The 21,677-nt window shown below is 46.6% G+C and overlaps 1 protein-coding gene across 1 annotated transcript; it reads left to right on the top strand.

Moving 5' to 3' along the window:
- Positions 1 to 8,195: 8,195 nt before the first annotated feature.
- Positions 8,196 to 19,825, top strand: LOC144135092 (uncharacterized). The gene is made up of 5 exons (XM_077667848.1): positions 8,196 to 8,686; positions 11,561 to 11,842; positions 13,812 to 14,012; positions 17,372 to 17,626; positions 19,454 to 19,825. Exons 1-5 carry the CDS (start codon positions 8,393 to 8,395, stop codon positions 19,670 to 19,672), a joined length of 1,251 nt encoding a protein of 416 aa, XP_077523974.1. The 5' UTR covers positions 8,196 to 8,392; the 3' UTR covers positions 19,673 to 19,825.
- The last annotated feature ends 1,852 nt before the right edge of the window (positions 19,826 to 21,677 follow it).

Below are 21,677 nucleotides of genomic sequence, written 5' to 3'. Positions count from 1 at the left end.
AAGAGGAACCACTACTCTTTGCTATGTGCTTGATTTTAAGAGTCCGTATACAGCTGCGAGGGTGAGCACATATATGGTAGGCACAGCTGGTCCAGATGATTGCCTCAAACACGATGACTCGTGGCACCTCTCTAGCAGACAACAGCTGAAGAAGTGCAAGTGTCCAGCTCGTCTTTATTATTGGTCTTTCACCACCGTTGCTACATACCCAAAAATTCTGGACGTAAGCATTTTTGAACGGGAAACCGTTTATGAACGCACTTTTTTCATACAATTATATATTTCACAATAACAAGCAACTTATCCGCAGATCACTTGACGGCAGTCTTGTAATTCATTTATTAACATTTTTGCTATCGTCAAAAGCGTTCCCCATTGGTTTTATATGCCAGTCATAACTTTTTGATGCGATCAATGGGAACACTTAAAAAAATGTTTCGCTACATATCAGAAGAATGGACCACTATCTTCAGTATTTTTATAACAGTGTCTTACAGTTTTCAAATTTTCCAAATTGTTCTCCGAGAAAGTTGGACATGTATAATGGGTAATTCGTAATTCTTCGTAATTCTTGCAGAGACAATACTTCGCGCTTTGACGACGCTGGATTTACGTCAGTCGTCTTGGAGATTACAAAGATTAGCTCAAGGACGTTGAATGAGGCGAAAAACAAAGCTGTACACAAAATTTCGTGTCACGAAGAAATGAGCTTCTTTACGAACTTTCGTAGTATGTGAACCAAACGCTGCTGTTGTAGAGCGCCGTCAGGAGGAGGGACCCGTTGGTTGCAGACTCAAGAACGTTTTTCTTTTTAATTCCTGGTCATCGTCCGAGTGCCATGACCGAGTCTGAGCGTTCTTGGTTGCTTGGCCTCAAATAGAGAAGGCACATACCCACTAAGGGGGAGTGGCCAAGACACAGACGGCTAATTGCTAGAAACAGGAGCGTTTTGAAGAGAAAATGAGTGGTAATAGTATGTAGTCTGATAGATTTCATTTCATTTCATTTTATTACCTTGAAGGCCCCAAAAGAGGGGTGTTACATAAGGGGTGGCAACAATTAAAAGCACAGATTCACAATAACAGGAAAGTTTTTACATTTTCAGCGAAAAGACTTGGGCAAGTGATGATGGCAACGTTGTTTGGAAGGCTGTTCCAGTCTGCGGCTGCACGAGGAAAGAAGGAATTAGAAAAAGTGACGGTGCGTGAGCGTGGACGGGCAACTTGTAGGTGATGGCTGGTGCGATGAGATATGCGTGCTGGGGGAAGAATATAAGGTGCGACGTGCATAGGGCTGTGGAAAAATTTGTGAAATAAAGACAGGCTGGCAATGCGACGGCGGAGCGATAAGTGTGATAATCCGGATGCTGTTTTTAAGGAGGAAACGCTGATGTCATAAGAGTACGATGAATGAATGAAGCGAGCAGCGCGATTTTGAACAGATTCGAGGGCATTGATGAGGTAAGCTTGATGAGGATTACAAATGGGCGATGCAAATTCTAGTTTGGACCTGACGAATGATTTGTAAGCTAACAACTTGACATGTTTTGGAGCATGGTGAAGATGGCGCTTGAGGAAACCTAGCGTCTTGTTTGCTGACGATATTATGTTAGTAACATGCAAGCTTTAAGAAAGATCGCTAGAAATTGTTATGCCTAGGTACTTGTATGACTGAACTAGTTGTACGGGAACTTCTGATATTTCGTAAGAGAAAATTAGAGGATTACGGCGGCGGCTGATAGACAAAAGATTCCATTTGGGTGGGTTAAGTTCTATGAGCCACTTATTACACCACTCCTGAACAGCATTGAGATCATTTTGAAGAAAAGATTGGTCAGCAGTGGAGAAAATAGCACGATAAAGTACACAGTCGTCAGCGAACATGCGTATGTTAGATTTTACGTTTGAAGGCAGATCATTAATGTACACAAGAAACAGTAGTGGGCCAAGCACAGATCCCTGTAGAACGCCCGACATTACTAGGAGTGAGTTAGAGTTATTATTGTTAACGGAGACAAACTGCGTGCGATTAGTTAAAAACTCTTCAATCCACTTCAAAATATGGGGGTGCAAATTTAATTGGGAAAGTTTTATCAGGAGGTGTTTAAGGGATCAATGGCTTTTGCAAAATCTATAAATACGATGTCAGTCTGTAGATTACAATCAAGATTAGCATGCAGATCGTGAATGAACGCAGCAAGTTGGGTCTCGCAGGAATAACCCCGACGAAACCCGTGCTGAGCAGGTTGAAAAAAGTTGTTCGAATCAAGGAATGCCATTATATGGGTATAGATGACGTGTTCCATGATTTTGCAGGGAATACTAGTTAGAGAGATGGGACGGTAATTAAGTGGCGAGTTCTTGTTACCTGATTTGTAGACTGGAACGACCTTCCCAATTTTCCAGTCTATGGGCAGGTGACCTGTGGAGAGTGACTGAGCGAATAACAAGCACAACAGAGATGAACATATATCTTTGGTATTAATCAGTATTTTAGCGTGGATATTGTCAGTTCCTGCAGAGGATGAAAGTTTAATGTTTTCAGTTAGTGACGAAATTCCTGCTGAAGAAAATGTAAGAGAAGGCATAGTATCTGAAATGAAATGAAATGAAAAATCTTGAATAACTGGGGCGTTTGGAGGAAATGTCGGATCTGTTTCATTAGTAAACACGGAAGAAAAGGCTGCGTTGAACATATTGGCGCATTCTGTTTCGCATACAGTTTCACCCGAACCATCGGTGAGGGAAATAGTTCGTGTGTGCTGGGGGTTAATGACTTGCCATAACCTACGGGGGTTAGTTGACAACATTTTAGGCAGATCGGAGTTGGAAAAGGAGCGCTTTGCTTCTCGAATACTTGATAAGTACGTTTTTTCGGCTGCGTAATATTTGTTCCAAGCGTTCTGACTAGCAAGCAACTTGGCCGATCGGAAAAGACGCTTCTTTTTATTTTCAAGGCGTTTGAGTGTATTTGTGAACCATGGGTTTTGAGGGTTAGTTCGTATATTTATGTTCGGAATAAACCTGTCGACCAAATCGTCGATTTTCCTCTTAAACAAGGACTAGTTATCATGAATCGATCTTTGATTAAAGTTAGATTGAAATGCTGGCAAAAATGCGCGAAGTTCATTATTTATTGCTGTATAGTTTCCTTTATCGTATAATCGGATAGTTCTTTTAGTTGTTGCGCGTAAGGATGGTTTAATCGTGAAGCCAGCATGTATGACGTGATGATCGCTGACGCCTGATAGATACGTGATAGAATGAACGCATTCATGGGTTATCCGTTAATAATAGATCTAGAATATTTGTGCAGTCTTCGGTTACACGAGTTGGCTCGGATACAGTTTGAATGAGATTAAAATTAAGGCAAACGTCCAGAAATTCATTAGCATCCTTATTACCTGTAGCGGTTAGATTATTCCAGTCGATACTCGGAAAATTGAAGTCTCCGAATAGGAGAGTGCATGTGTTAGGGTGTTTAGCTTTAATTTCATTCAATGCGTTATTAAGTTTTCGCTGGAAATCTGGGCTGTTAGGAGGCCTGTAGCAAACGCCGATCACAACTGATTTAGGTGAAGCGTGGCATAAAACCCATAGTATTTCTATATCTGATGAAAGGTTAATGGCTGAGCATGATAGGCCTCGAGCGGTGGCAATCAGTACCCCTCCTCCCTTTCGATCTGGGCGATCTTTGCGAAAAACACAGAAATTTGGCAAGTCAGCAAGCACTTCACTATCGGAAATATCGCTGCTAAGCCACGTTTCTGTCCAGACTACTATGTTACTGGCAGATGAAGTGACGATATGGGAAACAATGTCGCGCTGTGAAATGAAACTTCGCACGTTAGTAAAGACTGCTGACTAAGAAAGGGCTTCTTGGTGTACATGCCTAGAACGATCTGTCGACAGGGGCTGAGATGGTTGCTATTTTACCTCTTTGACTGTTTGTGATGATTCATCGAATATGTAGCGTTTAGGACCGATGTGTAATGTTTTGAAGCGCAAAGAGAACTTATCGGATACCGATTTGGCAAAGGCTACAAGATGTTTGCGGGCGTTACGGACGGGAAGGGAGAAGTCTTCGCCAATACTATAGTTGGTGCCTTTCAGCTTATTACCTAAGGAAAGGATGCTTTCTTTAGTTTTCGATGACGTGAATTTAACGATGATTGGCCTGGTGCGATCAGTAGAGCGGCGCCCGAGGCGGTGAGCACGCTCGATAGATTGGAAGAGGGAAGGACAGGGGTGCTGTTAACCTGGAGATCGAACACGGGACAATGGCTTAATATGCATAATCGTATACAACGCTTGTAATGTTTCAATTTCGCACTCACAGCGGGAAGGAGAAAAAAAGAATGGGAGTCGCTGCTTTTCTTGAAGTAAATTTTGCACAGCGGAACGCACACACCTGTCGCTTTGTCCAAGCAAAGAAGCGCCAATGGAAAGAACAACCGCAAAGGACACAGGAAGACCCTGCTGGTGAAACGGAATTTGTAATAGGCGCCTCCTCAAAAAGACAAGCAGCGGCCGAACAGCAGGAAGTGAACTATTGTTTCAAGTTCGGCACAAAAAGGGCACAGTGGGGAAACCGGCAGGCCAGATCTGTGAAAGTAGAAATTTAGCAGAGGAACCAGTGTTTGCAAATCCAAGGATGCAAAAGATGCTGATACTCGGGAGATGATGCAAGAGCCGAGGCAGCAAATTCCTGAAATATTGTGCAGCCGCGAAACCTCACCGCAGCTGTATATACACAAGTTGACAGGACAGCAATACTTGGGTTGTTGTTGCTGCTGCCTCACAGGCGATAGCACATACCCACGGTACAGTGCTCTAGAACCTAAGGTTCTAGAGGTTCTAGAGCACTGTACCTACGGAGGGGGATTGGCCAGGGTTTGGTTCGGATCGAACAGGAAAAAAATAATCGAGGTTTATCTCAAGTGACGGATAAATATAAATAGAGGAATCTGTGAATAGAAAAATTGGCGGTGGTTTAGCTCTGGTTAAACCTGGAATGACGCGATAGCTACAGCTGGCCGGGTGGAGCTTGGTCACGTGACAAGTCACGTGACGACGTGAACCACGTGATCAGCCACGGCGCTGCGCCGCCGGCAGCTGCTCCGCACCCCGTGATCAACCACGTGACATAGTGGCGGCGCCGCACCGCTGAAGGCTCGAAATGCTACCGTAATGTAGCTATCGCTACAAGAATAACGAATTTTGAGTGATATTGAGGAAATAGGAATGAGAATCGAGGAAACAAGGTGAAAATAAATAAATTTTGAAAGACTAACCATAAATAAATTAACTGGGTTTTGGAGCACCGTGTCACTTTCTCTTTATCGGCCGCTCCAACCGCACATGGAGGGCGCTACTACGCTGTAAATACAGAGGGAAACATGACTGACTACCAGCAAAGAATTTTTTAAGTTTGGGGGAAGGACCTTTGACGGATTACTGAAGTTCAGTATATGCGTGAAAGAGCAGGTCACTTGGTCGATGCGCCACCAAGGGATGAGTACTGGTCACTGTTTCTGGGCACGGGATGGTCAAAATTATATGAGCCACAGCACCGAAGGTATTTGTGTTGATGACATTACTAAAGTTAATATGGCTAAGACGTATTTTCAGCTACAAATCTAAGGTCAGCCGAGAATGTCGCCTTTATTATTAGGTAAAACTAAAGTTTGGAATTTTGTTGTCTGCCTTAAAAGTTTAACACGATGCAGCCTTTTCCGGCACCCACCAACATTGCTTTTACTTTTCAGCATATGCAGTCCTTGTACCAAATTATAGTGATTTCAGCGGTGTTCATCGAAGACCCGGTTTAACCATGTGAGAGTATAAATTGTGGGGACCTGCCCTGCAGTCCCCTGAGTTTGCTTTTTCGCGAGGCACCGTGAAGCGGCAGTCTCACCTCGAGGCTGAGCGCATTCCCTTGTCAGTTACATTAACTGGCAAGAGAGGGCGCCAGCATCGCTGCGCTGGAGACTGCCAAAGCCCGCGCGCGGGAGAGAGGGCATGGTGGGGCTTGGGCTGGGATCGTCGGCGCGGGCGGACGTGTCGCTCGCGGCTCCGCTCTTCGCCGGCGGGGCGAGGAAGCGACGGGGAGACAGGCTCCCGTACTCGTCCCGTCCGGCCTTGGGAGGATATATCCCTTGCCCTAGCGCGGGCGAACATTCGCTCGGAACCTTGCTGGTGAGTCGGACGTCCTCGATTCATTAGCATACCTTGTTGCTAGCTGGCGTTATTGTTTCTGTAGCAATAAATGCCTGTTTGTGTCAGCCAATGTGTCGTTCCTTTGTTCCCTCAGAGCAAGGCCCGCCGTGGTCGGCGAGCGCTCGGTAGCGTACGCGATCACGGGGTGGGGTCCGGGCGGCTTTGAACCGTGTAAACCACGAATGAGTGGGGAGAACGTACTTATCTCCCCAAGTCAACCCCACAAAATCTACTTTCGCCAATGCGGCTGTATGTCTCGGGAAACGCCGAACTCCTCATTTTCATAAATATAACATATCGAGCTGCTTACAGGTGAGCCGATCTATTGGGTTGTTGATGAGGGCAGAGAAGTCCATTTTTATGGGTCTGCAGCAGCCGCCAAACCGAGCCGACCGGCAGATGGGCCGTCGATTGTTCACAGAGAAATCGCTGCAGGCTCCTCACAGCAACGAAATGAAGCCTTTCTTGTCCAGAAGTTTACTTCCCGGTCACTACTCATGCCCACCTTGAACTTCCATAATCTTCTGCAGGAAGTGCTGCGAGTCGTCCTCACGTCGAAAAATTTCACCAAGTGCGCTCACGAGGAGCGCGAATCTGCATTTGCCACAACATGAACATCTAGGTTTTGTCCTTTCATGCGTGCGAGCACGTGCGCTTTGTTCTTTCTTGGTGGTAGTAGAAGGAGTGTTGCCACGAGTAAAGAATAGGTGTGCATCTAGTTGCTTGGCTGAGGGCGCATGAAAAATATTCCATACACAAGAAATCAGCGAGAATTATTAAGTAGATACGTCAGTAGCACAAGACGATGCAAAGCCAGGTCCGTCAACTCTTTGCAAGATTTCAGCACTGGAACAACATATGCCACCTTCAAGGACGGAGGAACGTCGCCAGTCTCCAAAGCTCAATTCAGGTAGTTTAGGAGCGCCTTCCTGTGTTCCAGAGGTAGGTTCGGCAACATTTGGTTGGTGATGCCTTCGGAATCTACTGTAGACCGGCGACGCTGGCCAATGAGCGCTGCTTGGAGCACTCTAAGCGTGAACGGCATGCCCATATATGTTCTCTACTTCATATTAATGGATCCCTGGGAGTCCTCATACTACTCCTGGCGCAGTGGTGCAGCGGTTAGGCGATGCACCACTACGCTGCGGTGGCTGGTGCTGCGACCGGCGGTGCTTGTGCGACTCAGGTCACTCTTCCCGAGCAACCTCGCATGACTAATCATTAATTTAACAGCCGTCTGCCACTGTGCTTAGTTTTCCCACAATACGGTGTGGGTAGATTGCGATGACGCTGCCTCTTAATTTGCTTCCATGGAGATTCTTTGTGCATCTTTCGCTCACCGTCAAAGACGCCTACGGCGACGCAAGCTCCTTAAAGCTATCGAGCTAAAAAGTTGATTAGTCAACATGAGTTAATTGTTCGTTTAATTAGTAACCTTTGCCACGTAAATAATGTGCGCCTTGTTGTACAGTCTACTTGCACAGACTAATTACAGAGTGCTGCCCCTTGCTTTACAGTCCACCTGCACAAACAATGCCAAACAAGAGCCACACAGTGCTAGAGCACCTAACCCGCATTTGGCCGAACTACGGAAATCAACCATCATTTTTTTCCTTTTACGAATTACTACTCTTTGGACCCTGATGAAGACGGGGGTGTAAACATATTGTCACCGTCAAACGGTTGACGTGCACAGAACAGGTTTACTGGGGCCAGCAAAGTAGCAGGGAGCTCGAGCGAGGAAGACGACAAAACTCCAGCCCCTACAATGCCTAAGGCGTGCCAAGTTCCAGATAAAACAGTTGGGACGTGGTACGGCGCCACTGGAGGGGTTCGTACTTTGGCAGTATTGTTAGATAATCTGGTGCATTTGACAAAGGAATTGAATATATTGTTTCGTGCTTGGCGTGATCAGACAATATGAAAATTTTATTTCAAGTTTGCTGCCCAGGATGCGAAAAGAAGATGAAGAGTATCTAGTGTCTCCAGCGGAGACGACGACGAAGGAGGGCGCGGCCTGCGGCGAGTAGCGGTTCTCTGCAGCGACCCCCGGAACGGCGCCTATGCCTGCAGCCCCCGTCAACGCACCCCCTTCCTCCTGACCCCGAAATTAGCAACCTCGCTTCCTTGACAGCTCGACTCAAGCAAGGAACCCCAGATTCGACGCACCAGTAATGGCCGACTCGCGCCAGGGAGGGTCGACGGACGGGATAGTAGGAGGGGAAGTGGACGAGTGGGAACTGTTGCCGAGACTGCGGTCCCGCACTGGCCTAGACGACGGAGGCAAGAGCAGGGAGCAGGCGGCTGCGGCTCCAGGGGAGATGACACACCGCGGTGAAGCCCGGGATGAGCCGTCTGCGAGCACCGACCAAAGATGCGGAAACGTGCGCCATGTCAGAGGCGTTCCTTTACTACTGAATCCCTGGCCCATCACGACAGACCGACTTTATTACGCCGCCACTTTCGGGGTGAGATGATGCCGCTTACGCATTAATGTAGGCCATTGCAAAGTGTGACAGCCGTTGAGTCTTTGCTTGTAACACCTACCCATTCTACCTTCCCCCCTTTTCTAACGAAGACGAGCCTGGAAAGCTAGCATTTTTCCAACTTCCCACCACTGAATCTGCTCTCTCGACAGAAGGATAAGTGCAGAGTGGCAAACGCCACGTTATTTGATTTTTGCTTATGGGAAGAGAATTCAAGCGCGCACATAAGCTCCGCCGTAAGGGTATGACGCGATAGAGTTAATGGGTTAATAATGCCTATATATGCGGAGTATGTCGTTCTAGACTTTCACACATTCCTGGAAGTCCTCATACCACTCCTGGAGCAGTCATGCGGCCTTTAAGCGATGCTCCACTGGCCTGCATGGCAGGTGCTACAAATGGGTGGGGCTTGCGCGACGCAGGTTGGTCTTCACGAGCAACCTCTCTCGACCGATCATTTATTTAAGTACCACCCGCCACAGTGGTCAGTTTGGTCACAATCAGGTGGGAAGGTTGTGATGACGTCCCAAGGTCACGTGACCTAGGTGGCCCACCTAGGTTGCTTTTCAGGCGATTTTTTCCTCCCAGCGCGAACGATGGCGGATTTTCCGCTTAACGGGAGCCTTAACGCTGTCGCGTTAAAAATATACTAGGCTGCGGACTCTAACACGGATTAACAGTTGATTAGATAGCAATAGGAGGGCCATGAAAAAGAACCCTCACCGGCGTAGGCGGCTCGAGTGAAGCATCCACGTGTCTACCGTGGCAGGTGGTGTTTGGAGAGACTTCTCTCGCTCCACCTGCCATTTGTCAATCATGCCCTCTTTCTGCTCTCACCTACATCTCCTTTTTCACATTTGTAGGGGATAGGAGTAAGACTTCGGACTATGAGTGACTCAAGAAAAATGAAAATGTCTAAGAAGGAAACGACTCAGACAACAGCGGGCTTGCGTGCAAAGTAGCCCCTCGGAGAATACTTGTGCAAAAGTGGAACTTCCGGGAGGTGTTCCTTCGCCGCAATGCTCGGGGAGAGCAAGCTGTGTCTCAAGCCCCACCGCTGGCTGTGTTGGAAACGGTGCTCTGCCAGGACAGTGGCGCATTGCGTAACCATTGCATCACTGCGCCGGTAGTGGTATGAGGACTCGCTGCAATCTATCAGCACTGCACGGTTTCCGTATTTACCACAGCCCAAAATTAACAAACTACCGGCGATGAAAAAATCGGGTAAGTAAAAGCAACCGCTAGATGAAAAGACAAATTTCTCGTGCAGCAACAGGTCTGCGTACGATACGGACAGCCTCCGGAAGGTCTATCCGTGTACAAATTAGCAAAGCGGGAGATAATGAAGAATTGCAATTGGAATATGCTCTTAATTAGAATAGAATGGTGTTCTAAAGAGAATTCAATGAGAGTTAGAATAAAGTTATAATTGAAATAAAATCGGAATTGCAATTGATTGGCTAGTGAAAGAGCAATACTATTGCAATTCATTCGTATCATTGCTTGTTCCTTCCTAAATTTTATTCTTTGCGTATTAGTGTCCATGAAATGGGGATGAGCTGGGCACGCAACGCGGACTGAACGTGTTACTGACGGTTCTTTGTTGTACTGGGCTTGATTCCATTAGATGGTAAACATAGCAGGAGGCGACAAGAAACAAGGGCAGTAGACGAGGTCACGAAATTTGCTGAAATAGTCTTCGCGTTAGTAAAGAGCTAACCCCTGATAAATACACGGCGCATTGGTTCTGCAGTGGACGTAGACCAGCTTATTCTGTTGCCGCTTCTGATTACTACCCTTCATTTCTAGCTTCAGTTGTTACGTTTGCCTTAAAATTCCCGTCTGCAGTTCTTCCCGTCTTCAGTTCGGCCGTGACGTGGAGTCACGTTCTGTAACGTTTCAATTCGTCATGTACCATTGGTCGCTGATCGCGGTGACGCAGGCCGTGGAAGTGTCGTCAGTCTAGCAGAGGCATGTTACTTGCACAAAAGTGACCAAGGCCTATGATCTACCGTCTTACCGTTGCCAACGCTGACGAATGAGAGAACAAGATGATGCTTTCTTACCCGATACCGTTAAAGGCCCTTGTACGCAGAAAATTACGTGTCGGCGTTGTGAGAAATGTAGGGTGGCTTAGGGTGGACCAGGCAGCCACCCATGGAGAGGCAACCTAGGTGGGCCAGCTAGGTCCCGTGACCTGGCGACATCACAACCTGCTCACCGGATTGTGAGCAAATTAATCACCTTGGTAGGTGGCGGTTAAATCAATGGATGATCACTGGAGGTTGCTCGGGAAGAGTAACTTGGGTAGCACGGGACCCGCCGGTGGCAGCACCTGCCATCGCAGGGAAGTGCGCATCCCTTAACTGTTGTACCATTGCGCAAGGGGCGGTATGATGACTCTAGGGTACATATGAATGTGAAATTGGAAAGGCCAATTCTGCCTGCATGCGCGTTATCGGTTTTACGCCACCGCCTCATATCATTAAGACGGAGCTTAAGTGTTCCCTCCAATTTTTACATACCCAGCTTGTTTCTCTGGCACTGTTGTCTAGGAAAAGAAGCCATGCCATGTTTGTGCGACATAATTATGCAGCGTGGTTCATGTCAGAAGGTCAGACAGGTCGCTGCGGCTCTGGGGTCTCTAGCTATGGCGCCTTGTATAGACCTGCCTTTTCTATGGCTGCTAATTTTCTTCCCCACATCCTCTCCCTTTCCTCACGGTTCACTTCGCGACCAAGTGAAATGGAAACATACTGACGCGTTACAAAATACGCCACCCTGTTGCTTTCGCGTTCACGGGGTTCAGAGCAGACGCATCACGCTTGCCTGTCCCTGTCTTTACGACGTCTGCAGTGGCTGCCTCTCATCGCATTTCTACACGGCATGCTGCTTCTCGTGAGAGTGCGCTCCCTGCCGCAGCCCACCGAGGATCTGTGCCTTCCAGCTATCTTCGTGTTTATGTCCATCGTTCACGCCGGCGTAGTAGACGACATGGTGCACGCGGTTACGCGCTGGATGCGCCAGGCGAAGCTCGGTGCGCCCTTCGGCGTCTTCCTTCACATCAAGCTGCTTTTCAGGCTGTCGCTGCTCGCCCCGGCCAAGATAGGCGTTACCATGCTGGCGTCTGGCATTAAGGTGAGAATGGCGCGGTTGTGCAATTAAGGTCACGTAATATTCGCAGTCTAATTCCCTCCTCCGCTTATTCTTGTGTCTTGCTGAATGCTACAGCCCGTTATCTAGGCGTACTAAGCAGCGCACGTTTCACCAAAACTCTCCGACATCAGCGGTGCCTGCATTTCGAATCGTAGTAGTAACCCACGCAGTGAGAATATTAGTGTCAAGAGTAGGGAAGCTTTTACTTTCGTATACTTTTGTAGAATTTTCGTCACTAACGTTTCTTCAGGTTTCTGCTAAGAAGATACCCGGATTGCACATGAATTCTGAGTCTTAAACGAATATCATAAAGCCTTCTGTGGAATATTTGTATTCATATATCCACATCGTGATTCCGAACTTATTTCAGCCTCGTAGCAAGAAGTAGTTGATGATTAACCACATTTTCAGAACTTTAATATGTAACCTAATATTCCAGGTGTTTCAGGCAAGAATTTCAAAAATGTTCAAAAATAGGCTTTGGGGTAAAATTATGGCTTTTGCGTCGTAGTGCCAGTATTGGTGGACACCGCAAAGCCGGTGAATTGTCTTAAGTAGGAAGCTTGTTAACTAATTTCTGATAATTAACTTTTAACTATCACCGCTAGGCAACTCGTTCCAATTAGAGATTTGTAGCCGGTAGTTAGTAATAGTTATATCAGTTGTTTTAGAATTTCAAGAAGCGATTACTCTTGCCGCTGTGGCTCGACTTAATTTGGTTCTGCTAACTAGATACATGCGCTCGAAAGGTTGCTTTGCCTGCATGCTTTTCGAAAGCGCATGCATTTTGGCACGGCGCTTCTTTCGTGTCGTCTGTCCTCCTTTTTTCCTGTGAACGTTTTTTTTTAGCGCACAGCCTTCGGAAATGAAGGTGTAGCCATATTCTGTTGAGCCACAGCGCCGAGAATAGTCGTGTTTTCGAAATTAAAAAAAAACTGATATGGTTATTACTAACGACCGGCTACAACTTTCTAATTGCAACTGGGCGCCTAACTATAGTAGTTAAAAAGTTAATTATTAAAAGACGATTCAACGGTTTTTCGGTGTCCGCCAACACTGGTAACACAATGCTGAAAAAGCCATATTTTTTACCTCGTACTGTGCGATGTGGTCCACATAATGTGCGATGTCAATGCACGTTAAAGAACGCCAGGTATTGGAAATTTCCGGAGCCCTTCACTACGGCGTCCCTGATAGCATGAGTAGCTTTGGGACGTTAAATCCCCATAAATCAAACCAAACCTTTTACGGCAGAAAACATATTTTTGAAAATTTTATAAAATCTTGCCTGAAACACCTGGTATATTATTTCTGGGTTTATGATAGTTGCCTTTTTCGAGTACTCACCTTTTCGTACTGAAACGTAGGCGCTAAAGGAAAGGCTAGAAATGAGTGGAAGACAATGCAGCGATGTTTGGAAAAGGAAAGGGCACAATATTGCCAGTAGGTTTTACTGCAAGATTTCAGCAGGTGATTCATTGAGTGGGTAAGCGACACAGGTTTAGCATTTTTTAACGCTTAGGAGGGATAAATTCACCTCACAATTCCCCTTGTGGCAACACAATTTCACGCACAGCTTAGGTGACGCGAGTTCATTCAAATCGAAATATCCAGTGTGACTACAGGTATTTTGTGGACGTGGGCTGAATTTATGCCGATACTCCTCGCATGAGCTGAAAGGTAATTCTTAGTGAATCCTTTTGCTGCCAGCCTTGGAGCATCCGTATTCAGTAAGCCGTCATGGGGCGTAATGGGTGCGGCGTGCGCGGTCGAAGGCCATGACGACGACGATGACGTCATTTCGCTGAGCGTGCCCTGTATAGCGTTTTGCTGTTATCGTAAGGATCGAAATATGGCGCCCAACAAAGTGGCCGTATTTTTTCCTAGCATTAATAGTGGTGCACATTTGGGTGATTCTAAAGCGAATCGCTGGCCTTGTTTTTCTCTTTAGGATACATGTGCTCAACTTCTTGAGGTGGTGACCTTGGACGCCCATGAGAGCTACAGCAATCACCTCGGCCACCTAGGTTGCCTTCCCCGCGCGCTGCCGGACCTGGACGGCTTGAAGGCCCACTACAAGGAAGGGGTACTACGGGCTGGCGCCTGCCTTTACGAGTTGCTGTCTACGTCGGAGAACGGCGAGCTGTTACAGGTATACGAACCAAGCTAGTCCCAGGTCCTCTGCGGAGCGGAACGGGTCTATTTTTTTTTTGTATCATGCCATCTGTAGAAACATAAAGTGGCACTTAAAAAATTGCCTGGCTTAGCTAAGGTTAAGCCTAGGATGCGAAGCATAATAGATTTCTGAAAGGGATTCGGTATCGCCTGCCCGTAAGTCAGGCTAGTCTCTTCGTTGTTTAGCAATCTCCTGGAGGAGTGGGAGTTAGCCTTGGTGGTCGCGGCCGCGCGGCGACCGCGCGAGTTGAGCCCCGTCTCTCCTCAGCTGGCGTGACGTGAGACCACGTGCTCGGCTGCAGCGCCCCTAGCGGGAGGAGCGGGAGTTAGCCTTGGTGGTCGCGGCCACGCCAGGCTGGGCTATGGTTGAGCTTAGTGGTGTCCCTATTATGCTTCGCATAAAAGTTAGGATACCTGCGTCGCACAATAAAAGCTGCTCCTAGAGATACGAAACTACTAATGTATAAGTCGCTAATCCGTGCGCTACTTGAATACGCCTCTCCTGTCGGGAACCCGCATAAACAGCGCGAAATTAGCCAAATCGAGGCAGTCCAGAAAAAATCCATTTGTTTAATATACCACAGGTTTTGTAGGGATTTCTCGCTTTCCACACCACTTCACTGGGCCTGCAATTGCTCTGAGCTCGATGAAGGGCTGAGTCTTTAAAATTCCTGTATTATTAACTATCCTTGCGGGACCTCTGCAAATGATTATCTAATCCCTGCTATACCATCTAAAACTAGAAGTCACCACACCCTAAACATCACTCCTAATTCTGGCCGCACGGACACTTTTAAGTACAGTTTCTTTCCGCGTGTAATCGAATGAGAAAATTCTTTACCTGGTTGTACGCGCTCTCTTCCCTTAAAGCTGTTTTTAGAGGCTATTGAACAGTTTTGCCTTATCTTGCATTTGTTTTTTTTCTACTCATATTGTCTCTGCTTTTGCCGTTGTTGTGCTCCTTGCTTCTCTACATTGTTTCGTTTACACCCACCGCTGCAATAGCCCAATAGGGCTGCAGTATGTGCAAATAAATAAGTAAGTAAATAAATAAATAAAATAAACTAACCATGTTCCCTTCCCGAAGCCTCGTTAGGCAGCCGACTTCGGCGGTGAACTTCACTCGGCCTATCGTCGTAGATTTTTGTATTGCAGCTTGCCATACGGCAACAGCCTTGTCACCATCGAATGAAACTAAAAAGTGGTCCGCTTCGAACCATTCAGCCCTGTACTGACAGCGTCCAAATTCTGGCTCTTTTCTCGAAAAGTAAAAGATAAAACATAAGTTTAAAATATAGCCATGGAATTCATATGATTCGATGAAGCCTTGTTAGCTAGATGTATTTGCGCAACATTGCCGGAAAAGGCGATTCTCATGCTCGTGCATTGCGCCTCAAGTATGGCGCACACATACAAATGTATATTGTAATTATTTGGTGACATCTATCGAGTGTCTCAATCTACAAAATATGTCGCTCTCACCATCCTTGTCTTGCAAGTACTGTTAATCGTGATGGTGATGCTTTGTAACTGTAAATACCGTAATTTCGCATTTCTTAATAAGGTATGCTACTCAAATCACATGTAGCGTGTGCGGAGTCACTTGGTCGAAGTTAGTCACGCACAAGCAAATAAGCGGACTCCGAACGAGGGCTGCTCCAAATGGGAACTTTGAGGAACCCCAGTGCAATAACAGAAAGAAAAATTGGCAGTGGCTTAGCTTGGCTAACCTTCGAATTCAGCGAAAAGCAATAACGCTTGCTGTCTGAGGCTCGTCCATTGCAGCTCCACTACACGCTCGCGACAGCCGTTCTATATATACCCACACGGCCACGTGGCTATGACGTGTGTTCTTATGACACCCCCATCGGATGTCATCACGTGACTTTACATCACCCCGTGTACTAATTACCCGATGTACTTAAGGTCAAAGGTCAACCGAAATGAAAAAGAGCTCACAATGACAAAAAATGACTGTGGTGTAGCTCTGGTTAAACCTGGAGTGACGCGATAGCTACAACTGGCCGAGTGGAATTCGCTCAGTCTAATTGCTAAGTCAGTCTTTCGCCGCTCCGTTTCGCTGGGCGTTCCTTCTTCACCTTCGTGTCACTTGACACGGCGCATGCGCACAGCTGTTGCGCGCCGCGCCGCGCCGCCGGCAGCAGCAGCTGCTCCTCACCGTGTGGCCAACCCACGTGACCAACGGCGCAGCCAGGTGGCCATGGCGCCGCCACGCTGAAGGCTCGAAATGCAAGCGTAATGTAGCTATCGCTACAAAGTTCAAAAGTGGGAGGTCAAATGTAAACTGAAAATCATCGGTCAAGTTCAGGGGTCAAAGGTTCGACACCATAACTGTATCGCATATGGTCACACACGCTAACGTGGTCGGGCTGAAGGTCGTTCAAGATCATTCTCCGGCCTACGCGACGACTACTTTACATAACGTAGTGAAGCTTATCGCTTCAAAAGAGAGACGTACGCGCAAGAGGCGCCGTAGACAGAAAGCGAGCACTTCTGCATATGTTGCCACTCAGCGCTTTGCACAACTTTATATAGACGACTCCCATTAAACAGCAATGAGTAATGTGCAGCTCGTCAGTCCCCGCACCAATCTCGCCCAGCATGCCGCATCAGCTGCAGGTTCTCACTGACTTCTCTCGGTACACCAGTTTCTTCGTACCCTTTAAAAAGTGTTCGTAATTGCAGTGAGCCAATCAGTTACAATAAATTTGCGAGATGCAGACCAGAGGAGACCATAGCTATGGCGCATTATACAAGTGCAGGTATTGGTAGAACCGTCCACCAGCCGCTACTCTCTGCAGAGAGGGAGAGAGAGCATTGGTCGTCTTACTATCTTCCCAACCAGGAAAGACCACACAATTTGTGTTTGCCATATCCAACAATTCTGGACAAAAGCATTTTTGAGCAGGAAACCGTTGATGAACGCAATTTTTTGGATATAATGTAATATTTCACTATAACAATCAATATATCGGCAGAGCACAATACGGCAGTCATGCATTTTTTTTTTATTAACGATTTTGCTGCCGTTCCTCATTGGTTTTCTGTGGCAGTTGTAAACTGTTCAATGTGATCGAAGGAAAGATTTTAAAAGAAAATTTCTCGTACATATCAGAAGAGTGGATCATTACCTTCAATACTTCCGTAACAGGGTCTTACAATATTTCAATATAAAATTTTTGTGCGAGAATGTTTGACATCATGGTAATTCACACGAAGTAAGCATCCACGGCAGGGAGAAAAGCAGCCGGTTGAGTTTTTCCTTGGGGTCTTCAGTATACACTGCACCCCGTATGTTTTCTTTTTGTTTTTCAGATGCACAGCGATAACTACGGGCCACATCTGGAGCGCTTCCTACGAAACAACGCTCTCGGCTCCTGTCTCTGGGTTTTCGCACTGTGTGTGGTGCTCCTGGAGATAGTCGCCCTGCTGAAGATGGCTCTCGATGACGTCGCCGCCATGGTAGCTCTCTACACACACTACATGGAGCAGCGCCGAGGAGCCGTCACAAGGGGTGAAGCCTTCCACGCTGCATCGCAGCGATGCTTGCGGAGGACCTACTACCCCCTGGTATGTGGCTGATGAGAATGAGGTCGGATAGTACAGAGCTGGATTAGTCGGTGGATTTGAGCCACTGGAAACGCGTAAATTCTCCTTTTCTGTGGGTCTGATTGCAGGAGTGTTTACAGAGTGCTTTAAAGGGTCACCCAGAACAGAGAGCGGCTAGCTGGTTGGACTGAACACAATGATACAATGTAATACTTGGAGGAACCGCACTGGCGATTGCCATAGGGTCCAACTGTGGAATTTTGTACGTAGTTTCTGGAGTAGCATGCCAGGCCGGCAACCAGGCAGACCTCTCCTGTTCCATTAAAGTCCCTGCCTCTCCTTCTCCTTTTACGTAGTTTGAAGAGTGGACATGCAGTGTATGGCTGAGCAAGTCACTTGCTTCGAACACAATGACGTACAGCGACGCGTGCTGAGAACCAAGTGTCTGATGGCTTGAGACCGATTGCACGCAGTGCAAATCTTTATAAAGGGGTGTGAGTGTCACAGTACAAAGGTCTGGGCTAGTTAGCAGCTTTGAATACGATTAGGCGCCCCAGTGCTTGCATCGAAGCCACTCTTGTTGGTGTGTGCAGATATAAGTTCCTCAAAAGAGACCAAATTGTGCAGATATTTTCTCTAGTTGGTTGATAGATAGACATAACTTATTGGCTTCCCCACTGAATCAAAGAAGTGGTGAGCATCATCTTAGCTAGTCATTTGCAGTGGTTGCTTTAGTTTTTCAAATTTTGCTCTTACTTTTATCGCTCTTCTGTTTTTTCGTTCTTTACGATTCTAAGCCTTTTTCTTCCTATGTTCTGAACTACGCTATTTTTGAAGTTCTGTGACTGTTCGTGCCAAGTTTTTATTATCTATTCATAAAACCGGTATTGTAGTCTCCCCTTGCTCGTCTCCACTTCTGAAGCGTGAATTGTGTACTCACTGTCCCCGAAACCCACCGCATCTAGGAGGCCTACCATGTTTTACTTGAAGTCAGGGTGGAGAGGTTTACAGTCTACGAGAGGATGTTTAAGTGTTTTCTGCACTAAAGCTTGACTTTGGCGAATTGAGGTGGTTGTGTGCTTTTGGAAATATCCTGTCTTATGTGCATTTGAGTCTTGTAGATATACCTAACGTTTCAGCGAAGCTTATTGATAATTTATAAACATGGCCGTTTCAAGTTTAAAGATTGCTTTTAAGACATACTAATATCAGTCCTAGCGGCTATGAGGAAACAGGGTAACCGTGTTAACTGTAACCTGAATTAGTGCTTTGCAACAACATTTTTTATCACAGGTATTAGATTCCTAATTGACGAGTAGTAATAGCCATATAAGTTTTTGAAATTTAGAGAACAAAAATAAGTTGACAATCTGTAACCGAGTAAAGTTTTCCATCTAGAGTGCCTTTCGAAAAGCGTCTAGCTGCAAAGGCCGCAGCGGCATCCTCCCTTTGCACGTCACTCAGTGGGGCACTGATAAACAGAGCCTAGAGTAATTCCGATAAAAAAACTTGATAAGCTGATATGGCCCCTAGTAACGACCTTTTCGAATCAGTAAAGTGATTCAATGCAATAATTACATCGTTAATCATTAAAATCGTGCTATCCATCTCACTGTAGATAATGCGATTCATCTTTTTTATGGCATCCACCGACGCTGATATCACACTGCTGCACAATCAATCCCTGTACCTCAAAATGCCCCTCTTTAAACATTTGTTGTGGGCTTCGCTGAAACACCCGGTGCAGTGATGTTATAACATTAATCTATTTTTTCCAGTGCAGTGACATGTATTAGGAAACATTGCATTTTGCATGTCATTATAACTGCTATCTTCCTTTGCGTACAGGTGGACCGATCGATGAGATGGTTGGTGGGGGGGAATAGGTTCATCAGCAGGGGTCCAAGGCAGCCGTTCATTCGACCCTACAAGAAGGTGGCAGAGTGCTCTGTCAACGACGGTTGGCAGGTCATAGAGGCATCGCCGCTCCAGAAAGCAGCAAAATTGAACTTTTGTCATCCTGAAATTGACATCCCGGCCAAGATTGAGACTCATCGTAGACAGTGACGAGCGCCTCTGGTAATGCCGTGAAGACATCGGCCCATCATTCTGAAGAGCGACTCCGTCAAGCCTACAAATTGCACTATGTGCATTGACATAGAACTTTGCCCTCTCTGCAAGATGGGCTTCTAAATTTTGTATTTCATGTGTGCGAGCGTCCTCGATTTCTTCTCTTTTGACGGCAGTAGAAGGTGTGTAAGCATGATTTATAAGTGCATATGTGTGCCTGGCTGTGAAAATATGCAAATCTTTTCCATACAAACCAGTTAAATAGAAATATTACGCAATAGTTCTCAACGAAGCTCGACGACGCGACCTTTGATCAGTAAGCAGCGAACCTCTTGCTTTCCCCCGCTCCGTACTTTTTCCGCAAATTCGTAAATGATTTCAAAGAAAATATGCAGACGCGACCGTTAGCGAGACAGGTTGTGACGAAAGCCTTATTTAGAAAAGTAGCGATACCTCCTCTTTCCTAGTGAATGTTTTTGCATCCGTTGTTCATACTACATTCGTACCTCTTACGTAACAGCTGGGCTTGTGGGCCCATTGCATGCAGCTCCAGAACTCAACTTATTCGTCAGTTAAGATATAAAAGCTGTAAACGCATCCAGAGTGAACCTTCTGAGATTCCGGTTTTTAGTAAAATAATGGGCCTTTATACAGCGTGCCCATATTGCATAAACATTGAGCGTAGATTGTTATTAGTACCAACGAGTAAGTGCAAAAATTTCCAGCAGCGCCGGACCGGCAATGCTTCAACAACTAACCTCCGGCCACAGCTCCTGTGTTGCAGCTCATAGAGAGGATGACAGTACCGATGCTTGTCCTTACATAATGTGAAACCTCAGCGCTGCCTTTAAATATCAAACGTAACTCTAGCTGCAACGTGCTTCGTGTAGTTCTCGGCTCTATCTGAGCTTCGGCTTCGCGCACCACTGCTCAATGGGTCGTTTTTTTCCGCCTTTGCATACGCTGCGTTTATTCAAACTACGATCGCCGCATAAGCATTTACAAGCATTACCTAAACAGGTCGTAGCCACTATCCTCTCTGAGTGGTTCTGTGCAGACACTGCTACCAGTTCCATCGTGTTTCCGCCATGTGTGCAAATCAGTCCACTGAGCATAGCAGCGACATCCGGGGAGTGCTGTTTCGAAACGACTTGGTGCCTACGGGCGTAAGAGGTCGCAGGGAGTCTGCATCTGCGTTGGAGTCTGCTCTAATCTGAACAACTTGCGTTTACATGCTTCGAATGACAGTGGTGCCAACTACAAGTAGTTCTGAGATGAAAGCATAGTGCATGCGTGAGTGAATCCACATTGTCTGTAGCGACTGCAGGTTGATGGAGATGTACACTGTAATAACCTAAATATTCAAATAGAAAAGATAGAGAAAATATCCGTTAAAATTAGTTTTCAGGCAGGCCGAACAGTTCCTCTTGGTTCCTTGCTCAGCTGGTAAGGAGCACTCTTCCTCGCCAATACTGCCGCGCAGTGTCTATAGTTGAAGATACCTAATCAAAGGTTAAATGCACATCAGGATAAATATTCACTGGCTGCTATGAAATTGAAATTGGTTTTGGGGGAAAGGAAATTTCACAGTATCTGTCTCACATATCTCGGCGGACAGCCGAACCGCGCCGTAAAGGAAGGGATAAAGGAGGGAGTGGAAGAAGAAAGAGGTGCCGTAGTGGAGGGCTCTGGAATAATTTCGACCATCTGGGCATCTTTAACGTGCATTAACATCGCACAGCAAGCGGGAACCTTTGTGTTTCGCCTCTATCGAGGGAGAGAGAGAGAAAAAAAAACATTTAAGGTGATTAATTCGCAGGAGCCGGGTGGTCGGGGCCCCTAGTCCAGGGCTCCGCTGGCGGCAGTTGACTTGGGGACTAGCTGCATAATCCGGGCGTGCTGATCCAGGTTTGCTGGTCCAGGTTTTCGCTGGTCAGGGCCTCCTCTCACTGCTCGTGAGTCGGGTGTGGCACTTAATTTTTTTCTCCGGTTTGTCCTGGGA

The sequence above is a fragment of the Amblyomma americanum genome, chromosome 5, assembly GCF_052857255.1.
Source record: "Amblyomma americanum isolate KBUSLIRL-KWMA chromosome 5, ASM5285725v1, whole genome shotgun sequence".
NCBI lineage: Eukaryota > Metazoa > Arthropoda > Arachnida > Ixodida > Ixodidae > Amblyomma > Amblyomma americanum.
Note: the sequence above shows the minus strand (reverse complement) of the source record. Positions and strands in the feature narration are given on the sequence as shown.

Coding starts and splice junctions, on each gene's coding strand:
- LOC144135092 (XM_077667848.1), top strand. CDS start 8,393: ATGGCCGACTCGCGCCAGGGAGGGTCGACGGACGGGATAGTAGGAGGG. Junction 8,687..11,560: donor ATTACGCCGCCACTTTCGGG/GTGAGATGATGC, acceptor CGACGTCTGCAG/TGGCTGCCTCTCATCGCATT. Junction 11,843..13,811: donor TGCTGGCGTCTGGCATTAAG/GTGAGAATGGCG, acceptor TTTTCTCTTTAG/GATACATGTGCTCAACTTCT.